The sequence below is a fragment of the Haliotis rufescens genome, unplaced genomic scaffold (genome assembly GCF_023055435.1).
Source record: "Haliotis rufescens isolate VD_foot unplaced genomic scaffold, xgHalRufe1.0.p SCAF_16, whole genome shotgun sequence".
Lineage (NCBI taxonomy): Eukaryota > Metazoa > Mollusca > Gastropoda > Lepetellida > Haliotidae > Haliotis > Haliotis rufescens.
The window spans coordinates 15,194,307-15,207,440 of record NW_025963846.1 but is presented as its reverse complement, the minus strand read 5'-3'; the positions used below and the strand labels follow the sequence as shown (position 1 = coordinate 15,207,440).

The 13,134-nt window shown below is 39.1% G+C and overlaps 1 protein-coding gene across 5 annotated transcripts in view; it reads right to left on the bottom strand.

The window, feature by feature from the left end:
- The window catches only part of LOC124120608 (cyclin-dependent kinase 17-like), a 115,332-nt gene that overhangs the window by 27,258 nt on the left and 74,940 nt on the right, over window positions 1-13,134 (bottom strand). The window contains exon 1 of one of the 5 annotated variants that reach the window (XM_046483504.2): window positions 2,676-2,807. The exons of the other annotated variants lie outside the window; for them this stretch is intronic. Coding sequence (XP_046339460.1) covers window positions 2,676-2,757 — 82 coding nt within the window. The 5' untranslated portion in view covers window positions 2,758-2,807. Of the gene's footprint in view, window positions 1-2,675; window positions 2,808-13,134 lie in introns of those variants that run through there. 5 annotated transcript variants of the gene reach the window in all.

The window sequence follows — 13,134 nt, the reverse complement described above, 5'->3', positions numbered from 1 at the left end:
TCGCCACAAGATATTTTTCAAGGTAGTCATTTGGCTACCTCTGAATTTAAGACAGTGGACAAATTGAAATTTAGGTCGCATTGGCGACCATTTTAGTCGCAACTTTGAGGCCTGTATAGTGAACCAGAATGTCTGATACCAACATGTGACTAGCATGGTAACTGAGGACCTCCTATGCTGATCCTTCCTATGTACATATATCACTAAATCCTTCCTGAAACAGGTGAGGTGAGGTGAAGTGAAATTGGGTTTAATTGGGTTCGAATTGGTTACGATCTCGATAGGATCGCTTTATTGAAACACACAGACATTTTAAGGTGATGTGAGGTGAGATTTGGGGTTTAATGTCGCGTCCAAGATTATTGCACTTATATAGCGACGTGCATACACGTGTGTGTGTGGCTGTTTGTACTAGTCCGGACTGATGCCGATTTATAGTGCTAGCCCACTGAGATACCATGCCGCAGTTTAACATGAATACCCCACTCAGACACAGTATACTGACTCCAAGCCGACCAGTCCTTGTTTTAGCCCCTTAATGTCGAGCGCCAGACAGGGTAACAACAAGTACCATCTGTTAACGTCTTTTGGTATGACATGGCCGGGGATCGAACCCCGGACCTTCCGCTCTCCGGGCGGACGCTCTACCACTAGACCACGGAGGCGGTCTCCTGAAACAGGAATGCCTTATGGGTACATATACTCATAACGCAACATCACAGTGAAAATATTAGGGTTTTGTTCCCTCCCCCAAAGCTTTCTGCTCACAGTGTTACAGTAATCCTTTGGGCAAGAAGACATTTTAATAGTCAGGCCATATGTTATCATTATGTGCGTGAGTGATGTGTAAATGAGTAATCTCCCCTGACATTAGGCATACAGCCTGGCCCAGGTGGCATCTGCCTCACATAAGACATCAGCCTAAGTGATACAGGCATGTACAAAACAGCATATGTTACACAACTGCATGAAACCATATGACTATCAATCAAACATAATTTATGTAACATATTCACATTTTCCTTAAGACTTGACATTTTATTGATCCTCATAAGTATAAGTATAACTCTGCTTTCAGAAATGTTCGAGCTATATGACAGCGGTATGTAAATATCAAATCAGGGCCTGTCAATCCAGTGTTTGACATCATGAGCATTGATATATCCTGTTATTTACCTCTAATGACAACCAGGGGTTGCTGAAGATTAATTCTAACCACGATCTTCACTGGGGAGACAAGAATGGGTTGCTAATGGGTTGCTAATGGGTTGCTGATTTGTTTGTTTATTTGTTTGTTGCTTAACGCCACACTCAGCATTATTCCAGCCATATGACAGCGGTCTGTAAATAATTGACTCTGGACCACACAATCCAGTGAATGACATCATGAGCATCAATCCACGCAATAGGGATACGATGACCTGCATTATTCCAGTCAGCGAGCCTGAGCACTCGATCCCGATAGTCGCCTATTAAAGCATGCGTTGTTGAAGACCTATTCTAACCCGGATCTTCACAGGGTGTACTGCGGATTAATGGATAACTGCATAATCTTATTATTCAACCGTCAATGAGCTCAGAGATAAGTTATTGCCAGGTTGAATAAATATAAATAAGTTTTTGAAAAACCCCATTGACAATCCCATAACAAAATATGGATCCAGCAATTCATCTACATATAGTCAGCTCTGTATAAAACAGTTCATCATACATTGTTGCTGTGATTCATTTTTTTAATCATGCAGATGGCAAAAAGATGGCTGACTGAAAGAGTAGAAAACCCCAAACCTACTCAATTCAGGATCCGTCATATTTATCTTTCTAGCTAAATACTTTCATATCTTCACATTCCAGTCCATTTCAGGAAGATAATTTCTATTTTTATACCCATATTCCTATATACGAGAGTCTTAGATTCTCCACTAAAAGCAATTCTCCCTATCAGACACCAGTATTGAGAATGCTGCTTCAGTATACATATATAACCACTTGTAACTCAATCACAGCTGGCATCTGATCTGCCAACCATTAACAGATAACCCACATCATACTCCTGGAAGCCGGGACAAAATGGGTCGCCTCTTCATTCAACACATCCACTACACAGCCTCCCTATCTCCCACCTTGACCCAGAACCAATCAGTGTTGGCATGCTTTAACAAGACTGGCATCATGAGGGAGCATCTCTCCTTTCCTAACCCTCCCTGTAGTCACAAAGGACTGTTTCCTCCAAAATCACAATCCCTTCCGTAGGCCTTTTCTCCATCTTGAGCATTGTCATATATTTATAGAAGGTAGTTGCACCCATTCTGACACACTGCCAAGGCAGCCATGAGTAAAGAATCTGACTACAATATGGGTTCCATACCAATTCCCATAAGGAGATAACGGTACAATGGTAATTGTGGTTCCATGTTCCTGGGTCATTCTGCCATTTTGTTACCATGTGTGAAACCATGCAAGCCTTCACCTCACCCAGGCAAACACTAGGGTCTAGAGTTACGGCAGAATTAGTGTCAGAATGTTGAAGATGCACAACAGAAACTAAATCTAGTGGAAAGATCTCCCTCCATTATGTCTAACACAGGCCATTATCTCTGCTCACGTTCAGGTTTGGAGCCAGTGACCTTGCACCAAAGACAAGGAAGCCCCAGTGTGGATGGACGTAGCCTTACCTGCATTCCTGTGTCGGCTGCGACAGTTACATCCAATCCAAGTGAGACCATAGTCAAAAACTTTGGAGATGTACGTGAACATGGTTCATGCTAGTTTCTGAGATTCTCTCAAGTCTTGTGGTGCTGCCCATTTAGTCCTGGCAGGCTGTTGTTACAGTGAATGGGCTAAGCAGGGGGTGGAGGGAGGGAGGGGGAGGGCAAGGGGGAAGAGTTGGCACATACACTTCCCCCCTTCCAGCTGTAGGCCACATGGTTTTCATCCAACAGAAACAATAACACAGTCTCAACCTGGCCTGACAATATGCAGCTGGTCATACTGGGAAACAGTAAAACTACCTCAGATTTTTAGTTGTTACTGGGACACAATACCCATCCATTTTATACTTATATAGTGTCAACCCGGGTTACAATATGTCTTCTGCAACTCATGATTGTCCTGAGATCAGGATCAGGCTTGCTGACTTGGTTGATGCATGTCATTGTATCCCAATTGCATGGATTGGTGCTCATGATATCAATCACTGGACTGTCTGGTCCAGGCTTGATTATTTACAGACTGCCGTCATATAGCTGGAATATTGCTGAGTATCACGTTAAACAAACAAACAAACAGAAAAATCATATAAGTGTCCCACTGTCATGGATGATAGAGCAGACAGCACATTATCTTTACAACATTAATTTTAACTGTCAAGTACAAACTTGACATCATATACACTCAAAATAACATCTCCTGTGTTAGGACAAACTTATCTTGAAATAATTAATGAAATCTGAAATTCATCCATCAAACACTTTTGAAATTGCAACAACAACTAAACATTATACAACTATAACAGGCAGCTTGTCCTGAGTAAATAAATCTTGTCTGAAATAACTAGGTGAATTGAACTCAGGGGCCCTGACCATATATTGCCTGAACAAAATATATATTCATTGCAGCATCAGTCACAAAATAAAATACACAACAGGCATTGGCAAAGCCTTTAATGTTTTATGAAGAAGAAACTGGAAAATTTCATCCAAGTAAAATGACATGTTCACTCCATGCCATCAATACCCAAATGGCAAACACAGGTACAAGAAAGCATATGGCCAACAGAATACATCAAATCAGGCCATGAACTTTTTCAGATTACTTCAGGAACCGTTCAACAATTTCTCAATTTAACAGCCGTCTAGCCTGAACCTCCACATCCAAAGTGTATCTGGCGTCAACCTGTCCTCAGTGACCTGCCTGCATGTACTGCCTGGAGTGTCTCCTCAACTGAACCAGAGGTGAGCGGCACCTCACACTGGGGACTTAAATACGGGGAGGAGCTCTGGAGGTCAGACTGGTGAGATTGCAGAGATGGGTGACGTACAAAACAACCTAACAACCGTTATAAGTCTATGTTAAGGTATGGGAGTTACGATCACCTTAGTGCTAAAATCACTTTGTACAATCAAACCTTAGTGCTAAAATCACTTTATAGAGACACCAGTTAGAGATATTTTTATGATTTTATCTAGTATTGATACATATTTAATGAAGTTTTGGATGATGATCAGTCAATGTCATAGATATTCCAATACATATGCTACAGTAACTTGGATGTCTTTACATGGCTAATCTTGTCTAATCCTGTGTAAGCCCCCGCATACCCCCAGAAAACATGATGAAATTTAATTTACACTGACAGTTTATGTCTCTTCGAAATATACTCCTCCCCCCCCCCAATTCCTTAATATATCCTCAAAAGATGAAATGACAAAAGGTGAATCCATCTCATCCAAAATAGCCTCAATCTGTGGACAGCTACTGTGCCAGAGCCATAGCTGTTCATATTACAGAGAAGCATCCTTGGTGATCTACAGACAAAATATCACCAGCATCATATATGGATGATTGTTTCCTGATAGAGAGCTATTAAGAGTCTGCCTAAAGGAGCAATTGACGTCACGTGTGACACATCAAACAGTCATCAATGTCCCGCTATCATCATGTTCTTTCACAAAACAGTGTTGATGTGTTTGGTTGCAGTACAGACCGTCTCTATCCACAGCTAGGACGAAGAGGATACTCTGACATTTATCTTCTGGTCATCACAAAGGCTGATATCAATGATGGCACAACGGATGTCACTTTTTTTATGTTGACAGAAGGGTTATTCATTTCAGAAATAGTGGGCATTTTGTTCAATACAGGAAATCAAAATGAGAATATCAAAAATCAGATTCATACCAAATATTTGCAAAAAAGATATGATTGCATTTGAGAGATAATTTTGGTAGAAAGACATGTGCTATCTTTTACCACATGACATTCTGTTAGCAAAGGGGACAAGGTTACATAACAGAACGGGTATAATACACTGGATACAGCTGCCTTGATCCGTGCTTAAAGGTATGTTTACCTCAAAATCCTACTAGAAAACAAAACATTTTCATTCATATACACTGCAATGTTACACAAATAGTCCATGCAGGATATGCATGCTCTTAAGCCCATCACTATGATATGATTGGTTTTAGTAACCCATACTTGTCGTAAGAGGCGACTAAAGGAATCAGGTGGTCAGGTTCACTGACTTGGTTGATGCATGTCATCGTATCCCAGTTTAAAAAATTGCGGCTCATGACATCAATCACTGGATTGTCGGATCCGGACTCACTTTATTTACAGACCACTGTCATATAGCTGGAATGATGCTGATTGCAGTGTTAAACAACAAATAAAGGCCCATGAACCCTTTTTCTGTGTGTGTTTCTTTAGATACTGATAATGCTTAGATGGAAGGTTATCAGAATGTAAATGATACCCCTCAATGTAACCACTGTAGTACCACGCATAAAGCATGCCTGACAAGAACAGAAAACTGCCCTCAGCTGAAACATCCCTTTAATCATAGATTAATGATGCTACAATGCTGTATCCTTACAGATCTATAACATTAATCACAATGGTGAAGTACACACAATGCATCACTGAAACACTATCAGCTTGAACGTGCCAAGTTTTGACATTTCCACCAACAATAACAGACTGATAACAATAGGCCGTGCTTCTCCTCTCCCTGGCAATATCCTCCCTGCTTCCATAGACAGTGTTTATGCTGCTCAAACTAATATCGCCATTGACGTCACACATCTAAACACAAAGACTCCCCACTTAAAAGAGCCCCAATGTTACCAAAAAAGCTTCCTTCCTTGCCAAGCCTATATAACATTCTACAGGATATTTATATTATTGGATGAGAAGGAATCAAACTGCTCTCTTTCGGTGTGATTAAAAGGAAATGGGGGTTTTACAGACCTCTTGTCTGTGTTAATGGTTCTGTGTTGCAAAACACCAACATTCTGATGACTTTGAAATAAGCCATGAACTGATCTGCAAATAGATTCCACTTAACCTGCAGTAACAGAGCAGTAATATCATGGCAACACCTGTTGATTTCATATGTAGTTAAATTCTGGATTAGCTTCCCAGGAGCCAACAAATGCAATAACTCTCACATCTACCATGTCTATCAATCATACTTGTATACCATGCTTTGAATAATAAAAGTTACAAACCCTTTCCATAATCATATGAGATCTCTGCTGAAGATCTACATAAAATGTCAATGCTAGAGAATAACCAGTCTTGATTATCTGCCAAAACAGATACCTGGGTGTAAAAGGCAAAATAGCAGGGAACATTTTATCAATGGATCATTTAAGATCAGTGATGTAACCATGTGTTCGTGGAATTTTCCGTTTCTTAATCAATGTATCGATATAGGAACTCTTGAATCGTTGCTTTAGTTGAGATTAATAATGTAGAAGAATGTTCAACATTTCAATAGGTATTTGATTCATTTATCAGAATAAGTGTTCTGCTATTGTCACTTGGGTCATCTGAGATACAATACAAAACAAAACTCTCTCATCAGTCAAGTCATAAATAAATACTGATACATGTGCAGAAATCCAACAAAATTTCAAATAATTCCTTGTAGATGATCTTAGAGGGGGGGGTCCATGGTTTCAACAAAAGTCATTTCATGAAAGATTTTTTTACTTCTGGATTTGTCGAGTATATAAATGTCAAATGCACAAGTAACTAATTAAGAAGTTCTCAAAAATGTTAGGGGCCATTTCTCAAAGCTCTTTATCATAACCGTTTTAACGATATGCCTATGGTAAAGTACTCGATTTATGATAGTCATGCCACTATTGTGTTTAATTGTTTGTTTGTCATACTCAGCAATATTCAAGTTGCAGTCAAGTCTCATTAATCCGGCAATCAGCTGTATCCGACACTAATGATGTGCACCTATTAAATAAGTGCTATTTAGACCTGTAAATCCGATAATCTCGCACTCAAACTTTGACACACCTTTTTTGCAAAGAATTACCGAAATCACTCATAAATCAGTCTCGTTGATCCGACAGACAGTGATCAGTGTACTCCGTGGTCATCTGCCCGCAAGTACACAGCCCCGTTTGACAAGGTGGCTGGTAGCTGCATATTACAATGGCTGCAGAGATAAACTGCAGACAAAACAGGATTAATCACATGCTTAGATTACCTCAATCTCATTAAGATCAGATACAATTTCTCACTACTGCTGAGGACATCCCATTACAGGTCATGTCAGAACGACCTTTCATGAACTATGACCGACCAATGAAATGACTGACAGGAAGTCAACATTAGCCACTAAAAAAGCAGTTTTCTTGAGTTTAGTCACGTCAAAATAGTATATTATTTTAATAACCTACCCGTCATATCACTCATTCATTAAATCTATCACATTTCACAATGTCTGAAATACATATTCCATTTCAATTTATCATATTTTATTGATAGATTAAAAAATTATTCACTATTTCCTGAAAAAATATTCTCGGACACACACTTCGACAACGGGTCCACATCGAACATGTCAAAGAGCAAAATAAAGATGTTTCAAGAAAATCTTTAAGTATATTATACAAAGTAATAAATAAAATTAACAAAAATATATCTAAAAGTTGTCAAAATTACATCTAAGTTATTATTTCCATCTTTTCGTGCGATTTCGTGTGATGTAAGTCAAATGACATCTCGGCTTTCGTCACCTTGATTTCTCAGCTCAGCCACGACGTTTAATGCCAAAATATATGCATGTAAAATCTTTGTCACAGCTCTTAACCTAGCATGATACATCCACGAAGTTCCATATTTTTAATATAGATCGCGATTAACTGCTTAAAAGTTTAAAAAACCCACGAATTAACAAAAAATCTTTCGTCAAAATCTGAAATTCATCATACACAAGGACGGTACCATAGCTGTAATTTGATTGGCTGCCTTTAGTCATGTGCTAAGATCTGACCAATCATGAACCTTTTAGCAGATTTCGACAAGAAAGAGTCATTAGAAACCAATTTTTATCCAATAAAATCGCATGATACAAGTACGAAAAGCCTCCAGGCGATGTTAAGACTGTGTAGAAGAAAAAACATGCTTTCTATTGATGTGTCATATGGCAGTCTTCGACGAACGTGTTATTCATAAGAATCTTCGAAAACGGAGGTATTTCTTCATGTTACTGAGCAGACAGCGACTGTTATCGGGAAATAGATGAAGACAGATACTATTTATAATTCTTTTAAAAATAACTTTCCAATCACGTAAATAATGAAAATAGAAAAGAAATAGGTTAGTGGATTGCATGAAATCTTTTATATGCCAAAAATCGGTTCAAGGATTTGAACCCACAATGATAGGGTATGGTTGAGCCCAAGGGACGCAACTCTGCATAGCAAATCCACGCAATTGGGATATGATGACATGCATCAACCAAGTCAGCGAGCCTGTTAGTCTATTTATACTCTATTTAACCTAATACATAACTATTTCCAGAACTGTATGTTAGTCTGGGTTATATTTGACCCCTGCAATATGCAGGATGAGACAAACAGACTAACAACAATGACTTGAACTAGTGGCTTACCACTTCTGTAAACCTTCATAAAGCCTGTATAAATCCTACATTATAGAAATAATAACAACAAGTTGTCCCTATAAAAGACTGGCTTATCTAGACTTGCCCATCATAAGGATAGGACTACAATAAATCCATGGATATCATTAAGTACAGACTTGGAGCAAGGCTAAGGGCACAGCAGCAACAACAGCAGCAGGAGACGTCATCATTTCTCAGGGACACAACTATTATTTCTACATGTTCTATTTTCACAGTCATGTAGATTCAAGATTGATCAACAGGAAGAAAAACTTGGCAATTGGCAGTTGTCTGCAGAAATAAGGTCAGCTGGGAGTCGTGAACATGAAGCTGAATGGACCTGGCGCCCTAACATATCTTAAAGAGGTCTTAACTCCACCCACTCCCTCATCCCTAGTCTGTCTTACAGACCCTGATACATTTATATCAACTACAGCCCATGCAAGTCTATAATGTTTGGCAAGTCTAGATTACCTGCAGTATCAGGGTCTCTGAAAATGAAGAGAATCACTGGGCTCCCTTTTTATTAGATTTTTATTAAGATAACTGAACAACTGTTTTTTTCTGTATGATATGTTCATTTCAGAGACTATATGTTAGTCTACCTCATCCCGATCAACACCAAGTATCAGGCTTTATTACAATACGTATATCCGGAAAATTAAAGAAAAACATGGTGGAACTTCATTATTTTCCCAGATACCACCTGTATGTAACAATAACCACAACCCTCCCATCTGTCTGTGTGAATGAATCCAACTGACCACAGATGGCCATGTCTGGGTCTGATCTTTTAATCCTCCCAATATCATTAATTACATCCCAGTGGTTACTCTAACACCAACAAATTGATTTGCCATTATCTAGCACAACTGAGATTACATCGTAATAGCATCAATTTAGACATCTTACACTCCACTCAGCTAAAACTAGCCTGGCTATGGAGGATATTCCTCATCAGCAGGGCCATTCAAAAATCTAATCCCTCATCTCAATGGTCAACGGAAGTGTCCATCTCAAATCAATCTAACTGTAAGAGGGTTTAAATCAAGGCCAACTTGCTGTGAATGGCTATCCTTGTCTGTTCTAAATGCAGCAATAATGTACCAATTACTAGACTGGGCCAGCCTAATGGCGGTCTGGAGACCAATGCTGTCAAGTGTGTATACAGAAACTAGAACAAGAACATCTACAGTAAATATTCTACTTGTGCAGTGTCCGAAATAACCGCCTGCCCGTGGCTGGTAGTTTTTTTGTCATCCTGTATGCTATATGATGGCGGTCTGTAAATAATTGAGTCTGGACCAGACAATCCAGTGATTGACATCATGAGCATCGATCCACGCAATTGGGATACAAAGACATGCATCAACCAAGTCAGAGAGCCTGACCACCCGATCCCATTAGTCGCCTCTTATGACAAACATAGTCGCCTCTTACGACAAACATAGTCGCCTTTTATGGCAAGTATGGGTTGCTGAAGACCTATTTTACCCTGAATCTACCTGGGTCTCGTGCTGCATGCAATTTTCCTCCACCTGCTCGACTGTCTGGCAGATAATTTTCAGACTACTTTTATTTCAGCTGAGTCAAGACATGATTTGTTGCTTAGCTTTTGTGATTTTTCAATATTTATAATGCATGAATGCCGGCAGGTAACTTTGAAGATAGGCAGGCAACACTTTTCGGTCACCTGCCCGACTGTCTTGATGCAGTGTTCCCGTTTACTGGTACAATGAGGCTTGGACTGGTAATTCAGGTGACTGCCAGTCCATCTGGACCGGAAACTAAAGAACCGTATAAACCTTTGATGTTGAACAAATATTGGCGATATTCATATAAGTTCATTTTTCGAACAAAGTCAGCTTGTCTGTTACCATCAGAGTTTCCCCTAATCTATTTTTATTGCAAGGAAATAACATTTTGCTTTACTTCGAGGTTAAATATCTATTTGTAGTGACTTCGTCTTGAAATACGGAAAAAAGAGAGGAGAAAATTGTGACTGAAGTTAGTGTGAATGATGTATAGATCTAATTAGGTTTCTTCAGAGATGACATCTTTGAACTGAACATGATGTTGAAAGAATTAAAACCAGGTAATTTTCATAGATTTTTTTATTTGTTGAAAGTTGGGACTGGTAAAAATTGGGGGGGGGGGGGGGGGCTGGTAATTATTAGAGCTGCCAGTTCTTGTGGTTTCAAAAGCCAGCAGGATCAAGACTTGATGGGTTTCAAAATTATTTTAAGCACTGTAAGCACTTGTGAGCACTTTTTTCATTTCATCCATGATACATATGAACATAATGGTTGTTTTGTTGACACTCGTCTTCCCGAGGCAAGGGAGTTAACAGACCCAGACCATTCAAGTTCAGTTTCCACCCTTGCGGTACTAGGCTGGAATTCTTGTGTTACATTTTGGCTGGACTAACAAATCTTTGCATAGTCCAATCTAAATTGCATAACGAACTAGACATCTGGTTCGTAAATAACATGGATTTCAGTCGACTGCAGGATTTGCAAAGCATGTGTACAGTCAACTGTGCTGGCAGATATTTTCCAAATCTTTCCATGTTTTTTATCAAGGTGCTGAAGTGATTTGATGACTTGGTGGGTTACGACCCGTTTGTCACAATATGGATTCTGATTATCGATCAGATTGTCTGACTGGGCATCGCCATTTTGTTTGAAGCAAATGCAAGTGCTATGAGAGCTGGAATCTGATTGGTCAGAAGGATGGACATAGATAGCAACTGTAATAGCAACTGGTGGCGCTATTATCAAGCCTGGAAATTGCAGCCTAGTTCCGCAAGGTTGGAAACTGAACTTTTACAGTCAGTGAACCCCCTTGCCTCGAGAAGATGGTTGACACTGCACTCAGTAATATTCCAGCTTTATGACGGCAGTGTGAAAATTGTCGAGTCTGGACCAGACATTCCATTCATCATGGTTGTGTATCATTATTCACTGTTGTTTGTCTAGGTCCATGATAATTATACTACTCAAACAAAGTTAAAGAACACCTGATTCTTTCCTATTTGCTATAGTTGTAAGTAGTAGTAAGATTAACTCTAGTAATATGAACAAACTGGATGTTCTTTTGTGTATAACCTTTTATACAGTTCAGGCATATTAATTTCTCAATATGGCAATGAAAAAGATTTGTGAGAGTTTTGAGATTAATATCCCAGAAAAACTTCTTGTAATACAAATCATTATTAAAGCAAAAAAACATAAAGAATCCCCAAATATTTACTTCCATTTGATTTAACTTTACTTACATCAGAATATAAACTGGCCTAGGCTAAAAAACACCAGAAAAATACTTCATAAAGAAATAAACAAGTGTCATATGTTTCTTGTGTATCAGAGACTTGGATAAATAATCTAAAAATAAACCTGATCTGAGTCCAAGTCTGCTGGTTCTCAGTGTGCATGTTATTTATCAAGCAGGCTGTAATCTGATATTGCAATGACGTTAATGTGAGCAGCATTCAGTATTCATTAATGTTTTGATTTCTCAAATCTGAATTTTATTTCCCTCTTAGCATCGGGAGCATATTTATCTGGGAGGTAGGAGGCACACAGGAAATGAAGATTTTACAACCTTGGTTTATCTGCCCACAACTGATGGGAAGCAACTGTACATGGGGAGATAGAAGGGGAAAGAGATGAGGGGAATGACCACATAAGAACCTCTCGGCTGATCCACATGTTGAGCAAAAATAGGCCTCCCAACAACAGGGTTGCCAGGAATTCAACATTCAACAAGAGAGCTGATATGCTTAGGCAAACGTAAACACAAAAATGTCTGTTCCTCAATTCCCTAATATGCATTGCCATTAGATGCTTCATCTGTTACACCACCTCAAGTTCATTATTAAAAACTGAGAGTTTATTGCCTCCAATGTTGGAATGTTCCAGGCAAACACAACATAGGATCTTATATAGACTAACATTTAGTCTCTGAAATGAACAGATCTTACTGGAAAAAAACAGTTGTGAATTTATCTTAATAAAAATATAATAAAAAGGAGCCCAGAGACTCTCTTCATTTTCAGATACCTGATACTGCAGGTAATCTTGCATGGGCTATTTTGGATATATTTGTAAATTGTATCAGGGTCTGTATGACAGACTCGATCTTATACACAGTGTTCGAAATTAAGGGGTACTGGTGTTCAGAGATTTGTTGCTGCAGTATTTGAATGTTTAACTTTAAACACTGGGGTTAAATGACAAGGACCACCCTGGCTTTTAGCTTTAATTTCAACTACTATCATAGATAGGATTCTGATAGTCCCTGAAACATATCATATTCCCTTCCACTCAGCCTTTACTGTACTGCTACAGCCCTACATGAAGCAAGTCTAGTTTTTCCACAGGTTCGGAACCTCCTATTTTACTGGTGCTCCTTTCCAAATCAAAGGGAGGTGTTTGGAGACCAAGCGTTAGTCTGAGCTCTGTCCTTGCACTGCTAGACTAACA